General features: G+C 47.4%; 2 protein-coding genes across 6 annotated transcripts in view; one reads left to right on the top strand and one right to left on the bottom strand.

Moving 5' to 3' along the window:
* LOC139054989 (uncharacterized) overlaps nucleotides 1-11,807 on the top strand; it is a 44,028-nt gene extending 32,221 nt beyond the window's left edge. The window contains exons 4-5 of the mRNA XM_070532694.1: nucleotides 7,901-7,996; nucleotides 11,671-11,807. Coding sequence (XP_070388795.1) covers nucleotides 7,901-7,996; nucleotides 11,671-11,807 — 233 coding nt within the window. The remainder of the gene's footprint in view (nucleotides 1-7,900; nucleotides 7,997-11,670) is intronic.
* LOC135913024 (lipopolysaccharide-induced tumor necrosis factor-alpha factor homolog) overlaps nucleotides 1-20,904 on the bottom strand; it is a 541,041-nt gene that overhangs the window by 127,352 nt on the left and 392,785 nt on the right. The window lies entirely within an intron of this gene.

Genomic DNA, 20,904 nt, shown 5'->3' with positions numbered 1-20,904 from the left:
CTAATTGATGATTAGCTAGCTTGGTTACATATACGCCATTTGTGTCTATTTTCCCTGACACATTGTTTAAAGTTTATTGGCACTTGTCCAAATCAACGTGAGCCTTGTGTTTTGGAGTTTTCCTTTAGATGGGTGTTGATAGATTATTTTAATTGGCACAGTCTGGCGATGAGAGTGGCTTGCATGGGGCGCTTGTGCTATCTTTTGTGACTGACAAACGTCGCTCGTTGGAGCTTGTCATTTTGCATTTATGCAATTTAGTCAGAGCCCACCTACCAAGAGGCCTTGGCCAGAAGGTCTTCATTCTCGGAAGCTGCGGCCCCATGACTTTGAGCAACGTAGTCTCCAACGCGGCCGAGGTGCATCGGACAACTCGCCCTCCCTATGAACCATCTGTTGGCGAGGGTGATGTTCTGCCTGGCGATCCCTCAGAACAAAGGATGATTCGCCGGAAGACATGCTGCTACCACGGGTGCGGATCATGCTGTATCGTTCACTCAAGGCAGCTCAATCAGCGTCCTCTAAATCTTACTGACAGGTAGTCATGTTCCTGATCTTTGGCTTATCGAGCGCCCAGAAATGACAGCTCGCTTAAAGACAACAATGTCACTGCCTCCTGACCTACACGAACTGGCCACTAATCGATGACAGGGTCATTGTCGAGATCTCCCAGAGAAAAGCGTCGACGGCAGGTTCCCAATTTTCCACGTGGTTGCCTCGTATTGTGCAACGTTGGAGACAAGTGGTAGTGCTGCAAAAAAGTGGGGGTACTGCAAGAAATGAGGGGTTATGACAAAAAAGGGAGGGAGTACTGCAAAAGGTGGGACATTGGGGCCGGGATCAAATGGGATCCATTGGGCGTTTGCGACTGGTAAGTGAATTTCCTCGACGAGGGAAAGACGAACAAAAAAACGGCACAGAAAGTGGACCGGGATAGTTGCGGAAAAGGAGACGCTTGGACATGCAAAGACTCATGCATGTAGTGTGCTCCGATATTTGGAGCAGTGTTTGTAAAACTGAAACATGTACTTTTAAATATAAACTTTTTTCTGGTCTCTTAAACATCGCTCCGAAGCCTTCTTTCTACCGGCACCTGGCAAGGCACCCGCCATGGCGCCTTCTTCGGCCACATGGACCCCCCAATTTCACAACATCCGGTGATGGAGGGAATCGGACCTGCGTTATGCATGATCAGATTAACTTGTCTGAATTTATAGTCCGACACGTGCCATGCACAGACTCCGAGGTGATAACGCAAGGTGGCACAGCGTGTCCACAGTCGACTGAGGAATATGGAAGAAAGAAAATGGGCTAGGATAGTGTTCAGATGTTCGTACATGAATAACGTTGATTCACAGTGGAGGAAAAGAACTAGGAAGCTTACCAGCAAGTATGCGGCCTGTATGGTGAGCACCACAACAACAAAGAACGTCAAGCGGAAAGTCAGAGAGGCTGAAATAATCTCATGGGAGGCGACAATGGCAAAGAAACCTGCCATGAGTAACTACTAAGGAGGAAACGAAATCAGGAAAAAAGCTATTTATGATAACTCAAAGGGAAGCTAATTACTTTTCGAAGCGAGATCGAGATGCCTTAGAAAATGCACCAATAAAGCGATATATAAAAGGAAGAAGCATGTGCTTGAAGCGGTAATGCTACGGAAACGATGCAGCATGTTTTATTAGAATGTGAAGATGACTGCCCAGCGGTCGATTTAGGCACCACTGGCCTCCTTGAAGCCCTTGGGCTTAGCAAGAGCAGGGGGAAAGTAAGCAAGTTCACAATAGAAATTAGTAAGTGGAAAAAGGAAAATTCGAGGAAGAAAAGTAGGGAAACGACAAACAACGGAGGCGTACAAAAACAAAGGTCACAATTAGGTGTTCAGAAATTTTTGTTACGGGAATTGATCGTGATTTCTCCTTCGCTTTTGTTTCTTTAACATGGTAGGTCATAAGGCAGTAACAAGAGCTTGGTGGCGCGACGCACCAGACCGTTTGAAAGACTACGCTCGTAACATCCATCCATCCATGCATCCAAGCGCGAGAGAGTAGCGCGGTTGGAGTAAACGCCTAATAACCGTCGCGTTTTGGCAGTGGCAGTATGGTGTGCCACTACACTGATTCAGCTCTAATCGCAATAGCATCGACAATCATTTCGACATAACTTCTCCAAGAACTTTTTGGTGATGTGAGCACAAAGCAGGCCTTCTATTGTATTTTTGACACACCAGTGTCGTCTTCACTGTGTTGCGAGTCTGATTGTCTGACTTTGCATTTCAAGAAGTAAGCATTTTCTGTATCTGTATTTATGGGCAGTTCGTGCCGTAGCGTTCTTATGATAGCTTAATAGAAGAAAGGAATTCTTCGTACAGGACTCAAACATAGCGAATCATATAAAAAGGAGTGTGTATATAATGCTTAATAATTAGCCCCGACATAATTAAGCGTTACCACAATCTTGGCTAGATCTCAGGCACTGGTAGAACAGACGTATATATATATAGAACTTCACTATTATTGATGAACGTGTTCCTCGGACTACCATAGACCGGCGATGGTTCTTTGCGACTAAAGCATTGTACTACTCTTTGTATGCATTCGTGTGACGAAAAATGTCGCACTTTTCCCTGAAAGGCGAATCATTGATTGCCATGGCAAATTATTAAACAGCTAACCGCAGTTTCGTGAATTCTGTAAAGTGTTGTGAACATTTCATAGCAAAGCATGGCTATGACTCCCCTACGAGACAGCAGTATTTGCAAATAAATAATAAAATAAATGTGTAAATAAATTGAAGATCCATGGCTGCGGTCAATCGCCTCGTGCAAGCGCTGGCGCGATGAAGAGCTGAGCAGCGGCGAGCGAATTCCTCTTCTTGCTGTCTCTCGCTTCAAGGCGAACTACGCGCAAACACAGGGAACACAAAGCCATGAGATTTCTGAGATCGTCTAGCCTTCAAACTCACTGCACATCACCCACAAGATTGAGCGCGCACGCTGCCGCGGTGAGCCACCGAAGACGAAGTAGAAGAGGAGATGCGCACTTAGCTGCCCTTTCCCTCCCCGATTCTAGCTCGCGCACATCTTCCTGCTGACTCCCCACTCCCTTGCGCGTGTGGTAAGACGTACATTAACCCCGTGTACCTGTGTGCGCGCGTGAAATTACGCCGCCGCATCAAGCCAACATGCTTCTCGGCTCTCCTTCGCAAGCGTCTTTTCCGTGCCCCTACCCGACGAAGCCGCCCGATCTGCGCATGAAAGTGGTCAACGAGTCTTCATTCCGCTTTCGCGAACAGACGCCGCGGCTGGGTTGCGATTGATGTCCCGTGACTGTACTCTGCCCCTGTGGGACTCAAATGCTTTCACCATGTGTCGGTTGCGTTCGTTGTCTCCGGACATACGGATGCACCTCCCGCCTGGGTTACCACGACGTGAACAGACCATGCTCTACCGTCTGTGGCTAGGCGTTGCCTTTACTAACTCATATGCTTTCCTCATTGGAATGGCCAACAGCCCCACGTGTGACACATGCAACATCGACGAGACGCTCGCACATATTATCTGTGTCTGCCCGCGTTATAGTGCTCAGAGACAAGTGATGTGCAGAGTACTGGACCAGTTGGACAATCGTCCACTATCAGAACTAAAAGCTTTAGGTCAATGCTCCGAAAAAACATCCGCGTTAACGGCCTTACTCGCGTTATTAAGGTTCCTGCGGTCTACGGGGCTTCACGACAGACTCTAAGAATGCCGCCCCCTACCGCTCTTTACTGTACGCGCTTTGTTCGTGCTTGTCTCTCTTTCTTTCTATCTTCCTCTTCCGCTCTGTTTCTCTTTTTATCCCCTTTAACCCTTCCCCCTGCGCAGGGTAGCCAACCGGAACTACCTCTGGTTAACCTCCCTGCCTTTCTCTGCATTATCTTATCTCTCTCTCTCTCTCTCTCTCCGTGCCCCTACAGTAAACGGTGCGCGGTCGCGCTGTTATCGCATTTGGACTTATACGAAACACCACGGTGCAATACGACGGTAATGGCGACGATAACGGCGGAAATTCGCCTGGAGTGCGCATATAATTACTAACAAATAGACTGGATAAGCGCTCATTATGCGTTCGCGTAACAACGCGCATGAACTCGCAAAATAAATACGAAGTCTAGAAACGTCGCTTTGATAAATGGGTGTTGCTCAAGGTTGACTGCAAAGTAGGCGCGCAGCTGTCTATCCATCGTGGTCATCAAAATCAAAGTACGCCATAACATACGTATGGTGAATTCCACTGGTCCACCTCGAGCATGTTTTCTTGCTCTGTGGCAAGGAATTTGAATTATACTGGTCGATCTAGAGCAAGTTTCCGTTTTCCGCTGGTGAATGGGATCAACCGTCGCCGCGACGGAGGTCGCCTCATTGATCCGCCGAGCAGAGTCGGTTTTCACCGGAACTTCGACGATGCGTTGGCGACACTTCCGGGTTGGTCGGGTGGCTTGGCTGCACTTTTTGAGGCGTTATTTGGTTTGGCAATTTACATTCACGTGATGGCGTCGTTCGAACGTGCGGCAGTGCTTCTTGTCTTGATCGATTCTGACAGCAGCTATAGTTTCTCAGAAAGTATCAGCAACGACTACGAGAAGTTATACGTGCTTTACTGAATGGTACTCAAGGTGCAAATGATGAAATCGCGATACGGCTGGCGGATATGGCGGGCGCCGGACTTCCGCTTCGCTCCCTGTCGGAGAATGTTTATTTTTAGCCGGTCGATATACATTGGATATCCCCGTGCTGGATATTGTTGATCTCTCATGGATTTGACACCCCACCCTAGATTGACCAGTGGAATTCAACATTAGAGCGGTAACGGTGCCAAGTTCTGGTCAATATTTGTGTCCTCACAGATGTAGTGGATATCTTCTTGTTTTGCTCCGAAGGACCTCAATCATAAATGTCTTTGATACTCTGTTACAAACGGACGGACGCAAAAACTTTATTGAGATAAGCACCAGCGAGATTACCAGTCCGTGCTCAGGCCACCAGGGCGTTATGCGCGGAGAGGAATAGCCTTTCCACCACTGCCCGGGCCCACTGGATTGCACATAGTTTGTCTTGTAGATCCAAGCTAGTCAGAGCGCTTAGTCATCGCTCCTGGTTCAGTTCTATGTTGTCCTCTTTGTATATTGCTCTGATCTCTGTGCATTTCCATAAGATGTGTGCCATGTATGCGTGTTCGCGCTTAAAGAGCTTCCAACTCACTTCTTTGTATTGTGTGGAATTTACTTTTTATAATTGTGCTCGGTTTGGGAAAGTTCTGGTTTGCAACCTTCTCCAATCTGTTTCCTGAGACCTGTCGAGTTATTTGCGCGGTTGTGGCTATGTTTCTATGTGTTTCGGATAGTGTGCCAGTATGCGGTGCTACGTGAACAGTCTGTCCCTCTCGTCTTGCATCGCTACTTCGTTGTCATCGCCGCCTCCGGGTTCCCCATTCCTGTAATGAAGTTACCAGGCTTAAGCTAGCATGCACTTCTCGCTCATAAGCCTTGTTCAACAGTGAGCAGCACGCTTCAGTGGAATGGTGGATGCTAGTTGTTAAGTTCGGCTGCAATGTGCTAACAAAGCTGCTAAGTTCTACGGTCTGCTTTATGAATGCCACATGGGTAGATGCGAATGGTTCTGATAAAATGGGAAGGATCACGGCAACCAGCTCTGAAGAACAAAAGGTGATGCGGTACTACGTTCTTTTTTTTTAGTTACGTCAAAACCAATAATTTGCTTTAGCAATTTTCTGGGTGGCCATACTTTTCACCGTTCGTCAGCGGTGGAATAAAAATGCTAACACAACTTCGCAGAAATGCAAATAAGATGCCTGCGAGAATATTGTCACGAAGTGTTTGAAAAGAGCGCACATTCAAAAAGCTTCTGTTACTTAATTAGCGCCTACACAAGACGGGTGATTGACTTGTTACAGCGGAGATTGATGACACAGCTGGCTGACCCTCGAATGCGGGCAAATGAGAGAAAAAATATGTAAATCAAAACCTCGGGTTATACATGGCGAAAGCAAGCTCTCACTGTGAAGCACAGATGAACGTTACATTTCAGATTATTATTGAGCGCCTGAGGTTTTCTAGCGCCCACATAATGCATGTCAAACAAACGGTTTTGCATTCCGCTGCCATCGAAATGTAGCTGCTGCGACATGGTATTGAAACCACGACCTCGTGCTCAGCAGCCAACGGCCTTTGACACTGAGCTACCGCGGCGGGTTGGTGGCCAGTGAGCGAACGCTCTTACGCAATGGGAATACGGGCACAGTTTGTCGGGCAGCCGGTCACATTGTAGTGGAAATCACATTTACAACAGTTACTTCGAAGCCATAGCTGTATCTGCTTGAATCCCAACTGAAGACGTCACTGACATAACACCACACACTCAGACGCAGACACGAGCGCACACGCATTTAGAATATAATAGCGAATGTTTTAAGGTTTCTATAAACGGTGGAATTTAAGCGCACTAGCTTAAAACATTTGCTGCTTCAGTTTAATTTAGATTTACGATAAACAGCAAAAAGAAAGCAAGGCGTATATCGATATCTTTATTTGAGATTTATGAAAAACAAACAAATAAACAAGCAAGGTGTAGACCAATATTGTATATAAGTATATAATTGTGCTTATACTCAGGTTTGCTACGCGAAGTGCGGTCGACAACGATCAGTGGATGCCTGAACGGGGACACCTAAGAAATGTTCTACAAGTATACTACGTCATCAAAAAGTGTGATCATCAGTCAGGAAAATGGTGGAATTGCCAGTGAGATGTACACTCACTTGCAAAAAGTGTTCTCCCTGCTGCCTGCATCTTCCGGGATGTGCAAGGACGAACAAGCGTTTTAACGCGACAGCGTCAAGGGCCCCGCGTCACAGAAAATCTTGTGTAGGCGTCGACGTGCGGGGTCCAGCGTCGGACGCTTTTCCGGCAGAAAGATTTGCGAAGCACCCATACCCGGGCCCTTGATGTGGCGCAAGGAAGTTACTGAACTAATCGTATTTCTGCAGCTCAAATACGTAGAAAAATTGTGCAATGCAACTTACACGCAACCTGCAGACATGGCAGCGTCGGACTGTAATTTATATATAAGAGAAAACGTAATTACGTTACGCGAAATCTCCAACGACCTATTGCAGGGTTTCCATGTACCATTCATAGACCGGCGAGGGCGTTCGCGATTTGCGAGTGTCGGCGCGTGAATATCTCGGAGCTCACGCAGCGGCTCACTCGTTTGCTTGAAACACCCCTAGGTGGCGCTCGCCTCCGGCGCATCGTGGTCGCCGCAAGAGCCCGCGTTTCTACCGGACAGCTCGCCTTCGTGCAAAGCGTTCACCACAAGTCTTTCTCAGTAAAGGTTACGGTTACATACACTGCATTTGACGGGAACCGTGAGAAGTAGTCAGGGATCTCATAACGCTATTGCGTTCCCCTCTTAAAGGGAAAGCTTAAGCTTCATCTAAATTTTTAATGATAATTTTGAGGTAATCCCCAGGAATATTGTATATAACTGAACAGCTCGTCTGTTCGATGCAGTAAAAGTGTTAGATAAGCTCAACGCTTGTCAAAAATTTCCTTCCTTTCTTTACATCCCCACTGGTCCTAATCACATTTCTAATTCCGACGTATGTTTGTAGTGCCGGGCACCTGAATTCTAGAAGAACATACAATTCGTGGACGGAATTCTTAAAGCTCTTTTGTTTGTATCGGTTAATTAATATTGGCTGTTCACCGTCGCTAATATTCTCTCTGGTATCATGAATGACAGGAACTTGTCCTTACGATGAATGATAGCGTGAGACCTCGGTGCGAATAGGACACCAGATGCATGGTTCTTTGCACGTTATTTTTCTTTTGTTTTCAGGTGCCGAAGGTACGGAAAGTACGGGAACGGTGACTTACATATATACCAACTATAAAAATTGCGCCGTGGTGGACTTCCCGTTCAAGAAGAGACAAAGTAAGAACCTATAATTAACTAGGCCAACCGAGAGGTAGTTCATTGCTTAGTAGGGAGCACGTAGAAGGGGCATGCTATGGTACACAATTTCGTTACAGTCACATGAAGCCAACAAACTGTGAGCTCAATGGAATCATTAGATGTAATAATTGTTATTATTCACTCGTTGAGTTAGTTAAGGGTGATGATAGAATATTGCGATAGACTTCGATTTCCTAACAATGAAAAAAAGTCGCAGTTCTTGACCGATAGACGAAGCATTGATTGCGACAGCGAATTATTGCACAAGTAATTGAAGTAAAGCTAGTGGGTTAATAATTTTATAAGCTGCTATAAAAATGAGCTTACTAACAAAATTAACAAGCACTCTGTCACACGTGCACTGACAAGCATGAAAACATCTCCATCGATGACCACGGACAATCGCTGTCAGAACACTGGCGTGATGAAGAGCGGCAGCAGTGGCGAGCGAATTCCGTTTCGTGCTACCTCTTACTTCAGTGCGAACTAGACGCACGATGACTCAGCGCACACGGAACTATCAGCTATCTCGGCCCACGTAGCCTTGGAACCCATTGCAGGTGACCTCGAAGGTACGGTTAGCACGGCCGCGCTCAGCCTTCACAGCCCATGAAGAAAAGAGATGCGCACTAATCTGGTCTCCCTCTTCCATCTTCCTAATCCACCGCACTCCCACGTGCGCCCGTGAGCAGAGCGCGCACGCCTCCCAAATTCCTCCGTTGCGAGTACGGAAAGGCGTCACCGCATGAAGCCACGACGCTTCTCGGCTCACCCTTGCAACCTGTCCCTCGCACCTACAGCATGCGGCGCGCCATCGCGATGTAATCTCTCTAGGACTTTATAAGCAACCTTACGACGCCACCGATGCCGACGGTGGCCGTTCGCCGCGAGCGGCCATATAATTGATATCTCAAGTTAACGCGAACAAAATGAAAGAAAATACATTATGCCACCGCTGGAAGCAGATCACAGAGCCTAAGCACGACGATTGCAGCCCTTTGCTACGGACTCCACGGCGGTGGCTGTCTCTGCGTGAGCTTATCCGGGTACCTTTATCAACATGCACGTCGCATTTAATAGTATGTTTCCTCTTCTAGGGTTAGGCAGCGCCTATAGAGACCAACGCAGTGGAATGGGGAACATTGTCACGGCACGTGCGTCACGTAGCACGTGACATTTGTACGGGGAAACAACATGGCCTATAAGCTGTTACATGCTGCATTCAGGCATCGAGATTTCCATAGTCAATATGTTTGCTGTAATGAGCAAGACTCAGGGTAACCAAAGTCTCCATCACAAGTAACTAAGTTGTCCGGTTAGCAGAAAATAAACTCTGGAAATGATTGGCGTAAATTTTCTGAAAAGGCGGGCTATTGTGTTATTGTTTTTTGTTATTCTCCCTGAGTGTTTGTGCTTATGGGTAGCTGGCGCTTTGCCAGGTATTTATTTGCCTTTAGGCCAGCGTCCATGGAAAATCTGTATATGATTGGCCGAAACAAAAAAAAAAACCAAAAAACAATATGGGCACTTTCGAAAGGTCTCACCTCGAAAATTTCCAGTTAGGATGTGACGTAACTTTGGAGTTTTATTTTGTCCATTATCTACATGGGTTGAGAAAGGAGGTCAAAATTTGAGTGCAACCAGCTTGATGAGCCAATTGGCAACAATAACACATACAGCAGTCAGCAACATATTCAAATATTATAAAATGGAGCACACTTTACAAAATGCGATCCGAACCACAGAGGAGTAGCTCAAACCAACCAGCCTGCGGTGCTTGCCGAGCAGGTATGAGCTGCTGCTACATAAACCCAAGAGACGAGGTCCCAAACCGAAGGGATGGGACAGAGGCGCCGACGCATGCGCCCTCCTGTACACTGCTGAAGGCAACACGATGCTGGTGGTCGGTTACATCAAGATGTCGGACATGACAATAGAGGCAAACGGCTCGAACAATAACGCAGTTGCTAAGCTCGCCAGGAAGGCCGAGAACGCCACACGCCTACTGAGACGAGTGGCCAACCGGAATCATGGGCTCAAGGAGGACAACCTGCTTAGACTGGCACAGGCCTTCGTAATCAGTCACTTCGTGTGCATCACGGCCACGGACAATTGGTTCAAATTGGAGAGAGACAAGATTGACACGCTCCTGCGTAAGGTCGCCAAGAGAGCCATGTGTCTACCCATGCACACGAGCACGGAGGCACTGGACGCATTAGGCATGTACAACACGCTGAGCGAGATTGCGGACGCACAGGAACGGGCCCAGATCTCCAGGTTCTCCGGCACACCTGCGGGCAGGTGGATCCTATGGTAAATCGGCGTCGTGCCTTGGTAGATCTAGTGTGACAGCCATGGGCCAACACCCGACCAGAGGAAAAAGATCAGGGCAGGAATATGAACCTAGAGCCCAACATCGACAGAATCCTTGCTCGAGCCAAAGCACACTTCCGACAGGCAGCCGACTCCAGGAAAGCATGCTGCTTTACGGACGCAACCACATATCCTGGCAGACGAGCCTATTTAGCAGCGGTAGTCAACAAAGATGGCACGATCATTAACGCGTGCACGGTACGCACTGATAGTCCGGAGGTGGTTGAGCAGGTGGCCATCAGCCTCGCACTCCTAAAGGACGACAAAATCTTGATATACTGAGACTCCAAGAGGGCAATTCTGTCCTTCTGAACCAGGAGCATATCCCCGACTGTCGGCAGAATACTTGGTACTCATCTTCTCACCCCATACTACATCAAATGGTTCCCGGCACACATAAAACCATTGGAGGGGCCGCTCCCTAACCTCAACGAGACGGCACACGAGGCCGCATGAGACCTAACTCACCGTGCGAGCCCGAACTCCCTCTCGCCAGGATGGGAGAGCGAGTGCGACCCGCTCGTCACTTACAACGATCTCACCCAGCATTATAAGTTACTCAAGAAAACCATGCCGTTACCGCAAAAAAGCACGCAATAAAGCACAAGAAGTCACGTACAGGTGTCTTCAGACGGGCACCTACCCATGCCCGGCCTTCCTGCACAAAATCTTTCCGGACACGCACACACACAATCCGTGCCGCTAATGTCAGGATATAGCTAGCCTTGCTCACATGCTCTGGGGTTGCTCCCTGGCCCCGGGGGCCAGGACCACCAAGGGAGAGTGGGACCGAGCTCTACGCAGCTCGGACCTTGAATCACAGCTCAGGGCTCTCCATCAGGCCCGCGACGCGGCGGAGGGGCATGGCTTCTCTGTCCCGACGTGGGAGCGGTTCGCTGCGCACTAATCGTGGGCACCGACGGACCTCAAGAATGTTATTCATCCATCCATCCATCTCAGGATCCGCTTACTGACATTATGCATCGCAAACTGCAACAACTTAACAAGAATGTAGCGTATACATAATCACATATTGTTGTGCAATGAAATAAGCAAATCCAACAAACATAAGAAAAATACACGTAATGGGGGCGTGAAAAAGAGAAGTCCTAAGAGAAAGGCCGCTAAAGGATTGTAAGAAAATCTACGGAAGTAACGTGTGATAACGAATATTTCACCCTGTAGGTGGTCACCACGTAATGTATTTAGAATTTCCTATTTCCCTTGCGCTCGGGCAGCATTCACAGCCGGAACTAATTACTCGTATGTCTCCATTGCAGGCTGTGGTCTATGGGTCACCAAAGATATCTTGCACAGTTTCCCGGAAGAATGTATTGACCAGTTCGAGGACAACTGCGACAAGGCGGTCGCTGTCTTCGACGACGAAACGTGCGAGGGTGTGTTCGACAACATCTAGAGCCCTCCTCACGCACGTGTGGGTTCACGAGTGTTGGGTCATTTGTACCGAATAATAAATTGCCCCATCACAGAAAAGTAAATTGGTCCGTCAATTATTAATTTCTTATCCGTGTATCCTTTCTCCAGCCATTCCACGCACTCCCTCCAAAATAAAAGGTGAGACGCATATGCAACCTGCTGATAGAAACTAAATGACGCGAACCTTGTTTAAGTTAACGAGTTAGCAGCAGTAGTGGGTAGCTCAAGCACAACCACGTTGCTATCTATCTGCGTATCCAGAACGAAGGAGATGTACAATGCTTGTATAGAGAAGGATGATGATGAGAGCTACATGGCACAGTGTAGTACGACAGATATATAAATATATTTAGAGCTTTGAGCCTTCGCGTCACTGTGGCTCATCCATTCTGGAGGATTAGGCGAAAGAGGGCACATATGCAGTGGCCAACTTTGTAGATAAGAGGATGAATAAAAAAAAAAACTAACCGAACATTTGTGTTCTCGTGGGAATAAACAAAGATTGGGAGTTCGTGACATTTATTCGCGCATGCTTGGAGGGACGTGAACATTGCAGTTTCCATGATGGCCTTATTCAGTCCAGTTCACGGAGAAAATGGGTCGCATGCTCCTCAAGCCTATTGTCAAGATACAGGGAGTCGAAGTGAATTTTCTGTGGTCAGAGGGAGCCAAAGCAGTGAGCATCGACCGTAGGCTGTTGGAGCTTCCCCTTCGTCCGTACAGCACTGATCTTGCCCCATCGAATTACCAAACATTCGGCTCTTTTACTGAGGAAGTGCATGGTCTCTGGTTGAGGTCAGAGAACCAGGTCTAGCTAACGGTGTGAACAAAGCTTCAAGAGCAGCCAAACACTTCCTCGCGGATAGGATAAAGAACCTGATCGCACATTCACAAAAGTACATTGCCATGCAAAAAGCATATATGAAAGAGTTCATTTGTGTAGTTACTTTTACTGTGTCTGATAAAAAAATGGTAAGCGAAAATTGATTTGAAGTTACTAGAACGCTTGCAGGTATTACGCTCCTGCTTCCATGAAATTCGACAATACTCTTTAACTTGATGCCGGTTGGCTTGCGGGTTGGCTTGTTAGTGTGTTTCCGTTTATGAATTGCAAATACTCACTATGAGCAACACCATATGGTGCTGTTCACGGGAACCAAGCTTTGTGTCCCATAAAGCGAACTGTCTTTTTTCATCGGTGGAAGCGCATGTGTCAAATGAAAGCACCTTATGGCGCTCAGAAAAGCTACCGATTGGCATGCTAAGAAAATCTGATGCGACCGCCTACATCAGCGAGCAACGCGACGCCTCGTGCTCTCTTACGTACCTTTCTCGCAGCAGATGGCGCCGACAGCCCAAAATGGTGTAACGAGCTAAGAAGAACTAATGCTTTTATAATAAATGCTTCAATAGTTGATCCCATTATTCTATATGGCGCTCTCCCTACACAAGGGGGAAAGCTGAATAAGGGCGTCATGTTGAAAAAAGATCCTCTATCTGGCCTACGTTGCTGAGCCTTTGCCTCCTCTTGAGGTCATACGAACGCTTAGGTGCTGAGTGTCATAGGAAGGTTTTGCCTTCACCTGCCCACCTCGACCGCGGCGGTACGACAACTACTGCTAATGGCCCCTGCCCGTGTGACATGTGAAGCATATACCTGTGAAAAAACTGGTGATTCAAGTTATCTGCATGATTAATTATCACGACTACTTTTGTGCTAAACAAATGATTTTGAATAGCTGTTACAGAATTCCTTCGAATGGCGCCTCTGGCGAAGAGCCACAGGGAAGCTCTAGCGACTGCCACGTGAAACATGCATAACGCAAGAATCCTCAACTGGAACACATGTGTAAAACCCATCGCGACATTAACCTAACAGCGGCAGGTTACGAGTCTCTGCGCAGTGGCTGAAGTCTTTCTAGTCTTTCGCAGGACTTGCCCTTAGCGGTAGCACTTCCCGTTGCTGGTTTTATTGTACTACCAAGTGGCAAACGTTGCGAAAATGCCTTAAATATTTGACGATGAGCCACTGCCTGCATAATTCGTAGGCGTTTCATACTGGTGGGCTGCCATGTAACCTTCAATTTATCGAACCCACTCCTTTCATTCACGTGCAAATGTTGCAAACTCGCGGCTTGTCTGCGGGCCGTGCAGCTCTTGCTTGCGGTGTGCATGGCTCTTGTCAAATACGGCGCGATCAAAACAGTGCACTGTTCTGCGTGCCTGTGGCAGAGGCTAAACTGAGACCTCTTAAATACATATGTATCACGGTTCGCCAAGCGAACCACTCTCTTGCCTTTAGCAGGATTGGTCAGAATAGTGCTTGCACTGACGTAAGCACGATTATGACCAATGACGTTTGAGCAAGCGAATGGTATTCTCGATAGCACCCTTCTGAGCAATCACGCTAGGCCAAGTGAACTGTTCGGTTGCCGAACTGTTAGAAGATTGGACCCCTGAGCGAGCTGTAGCCTTCGTGCATTTGTAAAACATTGAAAAATGTTTATTCTCCTTGTCTTCACAAAAGAAAAAAAATATCATCGCTCTCCATGTATTTCTACCGTGACTTGCAGCGAATTAGAGAGTCCGTAGCAGCCCTTAGGTGTAATAAGAGGAGGCAAAATAACGAATCCGAGAATGTGGCCGTAATCACCGTTGTCCCCAATTGCACCATGAAAGTCACTACCCGAAAATATCGTCTCGGTTATCTGCTGCTGTCATTGGTGTTGTTCGCACGTACACTATCTTTCTTTAAGTGCACGAACGTTCCAGAGGAGTTGCTATGTTTATGCACTACTATGAGCGGAATGAAAGAGTGAACATGAAGACAACGTTGTCCGATATTTCACTGTGTCTGGCGAATAACGGTGTTGGTTTAAGGTCAATCTCATCTCTTGTGCCATTTATGTTCCTATACAGGCTTTCATGAACACACGCTCCCACAAACGCCTTTTAAAGCGACAGCCTTAAGGGCTCCGTGTTGCAGAAAATCCGGCGCCAGTGTTGGTGCCGGCGGAGCTGCGCGTGAGAAAAAATTGCCGCATATATTTAGGTACATGTATATGCCACGCCTTTTTATATGACATGCGGCACACAATTCTATCACTAAAGATGTTCATACCTTGTCTTACATTCTTGATAAAGTTATTCCTCGGAAATTTGGTAATGACATCCCACAAACAAACGTAACGAAAGAAAACACCGAAAGCGCATGTCTTTTATGTTAAAGGTTCTCAGATTGAAATAATAAGAGTGCGCAACAATAACGGATACCAGTAAATGATGTAATAATTTTTGGCATGGCTATGCACAACCTTAGGGATCGGCCCACACATGAGGCCGCGTTTTTGCCAGAAATCCCTCCTTTGTGCATAGAATTCGCCGCTAGCGTTTCCCGGAAAACATTACTGTTACGTATAATTCAGCTTCCAGATAGCGTGAGAAGCAGTCGGGGATTTCTGAATGCTATCGCGTTCTACTCTTAAAGCCGAGCTTAAGCAATATCCAAGTTTTTCTGCGTGTGCGCAGGCGATTCTCCGACTGCCGTCACCACGAGTGGTGACGGCAGTCATTAGGATTATGTATTAAGGGTCCCAACCACATCAGTCTTTTGCATTTATAATTCTTTTTTATTTATTTTTATTTTTAAAAGCTCATTCCTTTTTCCAGAGTTGTTGGACTCCTGGTGGCTGACAGGCCTCTGTTCCTTCTGCGTCGCGCCAAAATATGTCGCGGCCGCATTTTATTAGAAAATCAGCCGTCCTAATTAAGGGAGTTGAAGCGCCATGGTGAATGCTTGGTGAATCTCATGATGAATGCTTTACGCTTAGGACGAAATACCCAAATTTCCCATGAAATTGACATCCACCCTTAGCTAGCACGATAAATTACAGAGAACGTAACATGAGAACACTTGCCTATATTAGCTTTTTCGTTATATAACTATTTAAGCACATTTATTTGTCATACCAAGACTTGTGCTCGTGTGCCTCGTGGTCTGTTGCGAATTGCACCTTGCTTGCTTTTTAACGCGACAGCGTTAAGGAGCCCGTGTCGCAGAAAAGCCGGTGTCGTCGGCGTCGGTGTCGGCGTTAGCCGTGAGCGATAAATCCCGGCAGGCACTTCATGAATAAAAAACAACCTGCAAGATTAGCTGGGTGGGAATCGAACCAGGGTCTCCGGAATGTGAGGCGGAAACGTTACCACTCAGCCACGAGTTCTTTCTTTTCTTTATTTCCAGCTTGGCTACAAGCTTCAAAAGAGTTTGTGATCCTAGGTCACACTCGTTTTATATGTGTCAAAGTGTCAAGCATTGACACCACAGCTTCATCACAGTCCTTCGTCTTGTACACGTCACGTACCTTCACAACCATTTCCACAAAATATTCATACACAGATCGGCCTTTAATATCACAATGTCTATATGCCAACAGACTACGCCAGACTGCGTGCATTCCAAGTAAAAAGATGGCATCCATCTGTTCAAAATCGTGTTCAGGTGGTAAAAAACGAATGCCATGTGGATTGAGGGGTAGGTCTATCTTTAACGTTCTCTGTAATATATCCCAAAAGAATATGGCATTATTACAATCAATGAAAACATGTTCGATCGTTTCAGCTTTGTTGCACAGAAAGCATCTGCTTCCCCATGGCACATAAATTCCTCTTTCCTCCAACCACGCTTTAACAGGCAAGGTTCCCGTGTGAAGCTTGAAGAAGAATGTTTTAACGTTTGCCGGTATCCACGTATTTTTAACCCTTTTAAGTACGTCTTGCCCAGGCCCTTCTTGAAACATTAACCGATACAATGGAACAGGGAACACACTTTCAATGAGATCCTTCATAAGACGCTTTCTTTTTACATTGGAGAGGTACTCAAGAGAGAATCGCGCCCTAAGGAAACGATCGGACGTTACAACTTCACGCAAGAACCTTGAAATTGTGTAATGAGGGCCAATGGCTGAAGAAACAAAAAAGTCAGGCATAGAAACTGCTAACATGGTTTGAAAAAAACTGCACAAGAATGGGTCTCTTTCGTCCCTTATCAATACGAAACGTGATACAACTTGCTGAAGAAACAAGTGGCACACCGACAGACCACCTTTCTTTACTCGACGAAACAAATTTGTCCTTGATGTTCGCTCCCACGTAGAACACCTGACGACGTTTCTCCTTGCTCCCTCACGGGTTGCAGAATCAAGCGTCCTTCCATTCTTTAGATCACTATCTGTCTATCTCTCTGCCCGTGCCGATCACGACGTTTGGCTGGCGTGCATTGTTTCCCGGGGCTCAGAGTTCTTTGGTTCGTTCCGCTTGCTCAGGCGCACGTTTCGTTGCCGCGCCGAACGCTCCGTTGCTCGACGCTCACCGCGTCCGATGAGGGGCGCCTCGTAAGTGATCGCTGCGCCGTAGCCCATTGTCTTACACCCCTTCGCGGGTCGACGGGAACGCTGTTGCGTTCCACTCTTGAAGGCGAAGCTTAAGCATCCTGCAATTTTATGCGAAGCATATTACGAGAGCTCAACCCAGCTCCTCAGGCGCGGCAGTGTCGCCTTCAATGACCTTTGACCCCATGCCATACCACGTGACACCGTGACGTCATGACAGAGGAGAAACGGGGCTCCAACTCGCGCCGTCGCTCGCGGCGTCGCTCAACTCTCGCAAGATGGGCTGGGTGGGAATCGAACCAGGGTCTCCGGAGTGTGAGACGGAGACACTACCACTGAGCCACGAGTACGATGCTTCAAAGCGGTACGAAAGCGCCTCTAGTGAATGCGGTGTTGCCTTAGAAACGAGCTGTTTCTAAGGCTCAGGCGTGCGTCGCTTGCTCAGGCGCACATTTCGTTGCCGCGCCGAACGCTGCGTTGCTCGAAGCTCACCGCGTCCAATGCGGGGCGCGTAGTCGCTGGCGGGTCGACGGGAACGCTGTCGCGTTCCACTCTTGAAGGCGAAGCAGAGTAACGCATGAGTTGTTTCTTCGTCTAGCCGAACCAAATATAGCCAAGCAACAGCAGTTCACCAGGCTAAACGGTGGTTCAACAACTAAAATAAAGGCTAGTATGCTTCGCATCCTGGGCTTAACCTTAGCTAAGCCACAGCCATTTTTTTTTAACGCGATAGCGTTAAGGAGCTCGTGTCGCAGAAAAGCCGGTGTCGTCGGCGGCGTTCGCCATGAGCGAAAAATGGTGGAAGGCAATTCATAAATAGAAACAACTTGTAAGATGGGTTGGCTGGGATACGAACTAGTGTCTCCGGAGTGTGAGACGGAGACGCCACCACTCAGCCATTAGTTCGATGCGTGAAAGCGAGAGAAAAGTGCCTCTAGTGAATGTGGTGTTGCCTTAGAAACGTGCCGCAGAAAGTTATACTGCAGTGTATATCGGTATTTATGAGCATGTAGATTACAGACGTCGCAGTTAAACGCGTAGCGAAGTACGTTTCCGATACATTTCTCCTGCGCTTGGCGCCAACTGAGAGCCATCTTGCGGCAAACACAGAACGTCCCCTCCTCGCAATGTATGGTGCTGCCCCGACAGCTGGCGCGCCACTCGCCCGCGAGACGCGGCTCCTCTTTCCGCTCACAGCACGATTCCTAGGTGCAGCGTCCGATGCGGGACGCCTCTGACGTGTCGCTGCGCCGTAGTGCGCCTGGTGGGAAAGCGCCCCGGCGATGTGTGTCGGGCTGGTGGCGAGGAATCATGCGTCTGCGTGGTACTCCCAAGTGAGATAGAGGACGACACCATCGACGCGTCAGCCCCATGATCACGTCCGCCTTCATGGCGCGTCGCGGCCCGGCTTTCCGTGCCGATCACGATGTTTGGCTCGCGTAGATCGTTTCTCCCTCCGAGACACGGAGTTCTTTGGTTCGTTCCGCTTGCTTAGGCGCACGTTTCGTCTTCGTGTGACTCAAGAGCATGCCTAGCCAATGGGTGGGCGGTGCGAACTGGGTGGGATAACGCTATCGCGTTCCACTCTTGAAGGCGAAGCTTAAGCGTCCTCAATTCTTTTAAATTATTTATTCTTGCCTTAGTAGTGCATTTGGTATTTTGACGATAGAAGGGCCCAGTGAGGCCTAGGTAACTCCCCATTTTTAAACCATACAAATATTTACTATATAGTAAGTTCTTGCATTGTAAACGTAGAAAAGCTGCTGAGCACGAGGTCGCGGGATCGAACGCCGGCCACGGCGGCCGCATATTGATGGGGGTGAAATGCGAAATTGCCCGTGTACCTTAATTTAGGGGCCGTTAAGGAACCCCAGGTGGTCGAAATTTCCGGCGTCCTCCACTGCGGTGTGCCTCTTAATCAGAAAGTGGTTTTGGGACGTAAAACCCCATAATTTTAATTTTAAACGTAGAACAATGGAAGTGAATGGACATGTATGCGCATTTAGCCTTGTCTAATCCAGAAACTCCAAGTACACTACTCAGGAAAGAATATAAAACAAGGAAAGCTAACAAAAAATTGTGACACACCACTAGGCACACAAAGACAATTCGCACAGGACTCGTAGAACGTGGTCCAACCCTTGGCTGCTCATCTGCACCGCATGCTCTGCTGTGTTACAACAAGTAGCGTGTGATTTGAGCGATACCTGAAGAAGCACAGCAAGCCTAAAACACAGCTGGCGTCGACCGCTAGTTGTGCCGCTAGCGCGATCGCAGAGCGCAGATAAGTCGCGCCCGTGAAAGGCAGATAATGTAGCGTTCGTTGTAAAGAAACAAATCCGCCGCAGGGGCAGCTGAATTTTTTATAGGGAAATTAGTTGTGGTTTTCGTTGCAGAGGCGTTAACTTGTGCACATGAAAGGTAGGATTTCGGCGGGGGCGTAATGAATCTATCGGTATAACGGTCATTTCGTTGTATAGGAGTTCTACATAACAATTGTCCGTTTTAGGAGTCCCAACAGTTGCAGTTTACAGCACTTCAATATCTGCTGTAGGCGTAAAGTTAGCGGATTACTAAACTTAGCTCTTATATTTTTCAAACTTTCCAATTTTCGGTAAATTTGCGAAAAAATTTTATCGTCTAGATAAAACTAGATAAATTAACGTCTAGATAAATTACCAACTAGCCCAAGCAACCACCCTAGTTCACTTCATTAAAAACACTGGCGCTAACCACGCAAAGAAACTCGCGTATGGTTACCACACACATGCACCAAAAGAAAAATAAGAATTTAGATATTGTTACGCCTCCACACTACCAAAAGTATTAATTGAACGTTCGGCACGTACCAAATCACCGCACCTCCTAGCCAGACATCAGCGTGGCACGGACAACGACTACAAGCGCTCACCTCACCATTACCTGGAAACCGGAGAAAAGGAGGAACGGGAGGGAACCACGATAAGGAAAGCATAAGTGCAGTTAATTAGACAAGTGAAATCACCACCCATCCCTCGGCATTTATCCAGCCGTCAAGACATCGTCAAAATCGGCTGTTGCAGGGTACCACAAAAAGACCTCAGCCACCCTTACCCTGCCCGACTTAATAAAGAAGAAAGACAGCGTGCAAACCAGCTGTTGCAGGATTCTACGAAAGGCCCTCAGCGTGGGCCTTTCGTAGGATTGAGTGGGCTTCCGCACTGGAGCCATGTAACTAAGATAAATAAACGCTTTTCCCCACATTTTCTGCAAATTGACGTAGTAGTCGATGGGCATGGTGGATTCCATACCCTGAATGCCACCATAGCGGCAACAATATATTTAAGGATGCATTAAGCACAATTTATCCTAATGCGAAGTACATCCACCAATGTCAATGACCCACGCCATACTTATTTGTTTCTCACAGGGCATAGCAATGGAAAAGGAATAACGAACTTTCTTGTATGTTCAGGACTCTTGTGCATACACTTGTCTAGATGTTTAGAGTTTGTAATTACTCTGCATGTTCGGTATATCTCGTATGAAGTTGTTTTAAATGTTGATGCGTTCAATACGCGAGGAAGCCTGAGTTTGTGAGAGTTGGTAGACCAAGTCGACCTGTCTGATTTCAGTGAGTAAGAATGAGTGAGTAAAATTTTGGTGAGTTCGAGTCCTAGTGAGCCTGGCTGAGTAAAACTGTCTTTTGTC

Source organism: Dermacentor albipictus, chromosome 1 (genome assembly GCF_038994185.2).
Source record: "Dermacentor albipictus isolate Rhodes 1998 colony chromosome 1, USDA_Dalb.pri_finalv2, whole genome shotgun sequence".
Taxonomy (NCBI): Eukaryota; Metazoa; Arthropoda; class Arachnida; order Ixodida; family Ixodidae; genus Dermacentor; species Dermacentor albipictus.
Note: the sequence above shows the minus strand (reverse complement) of the source record. Positions and strands in the feature narration are given on the sequence as shown.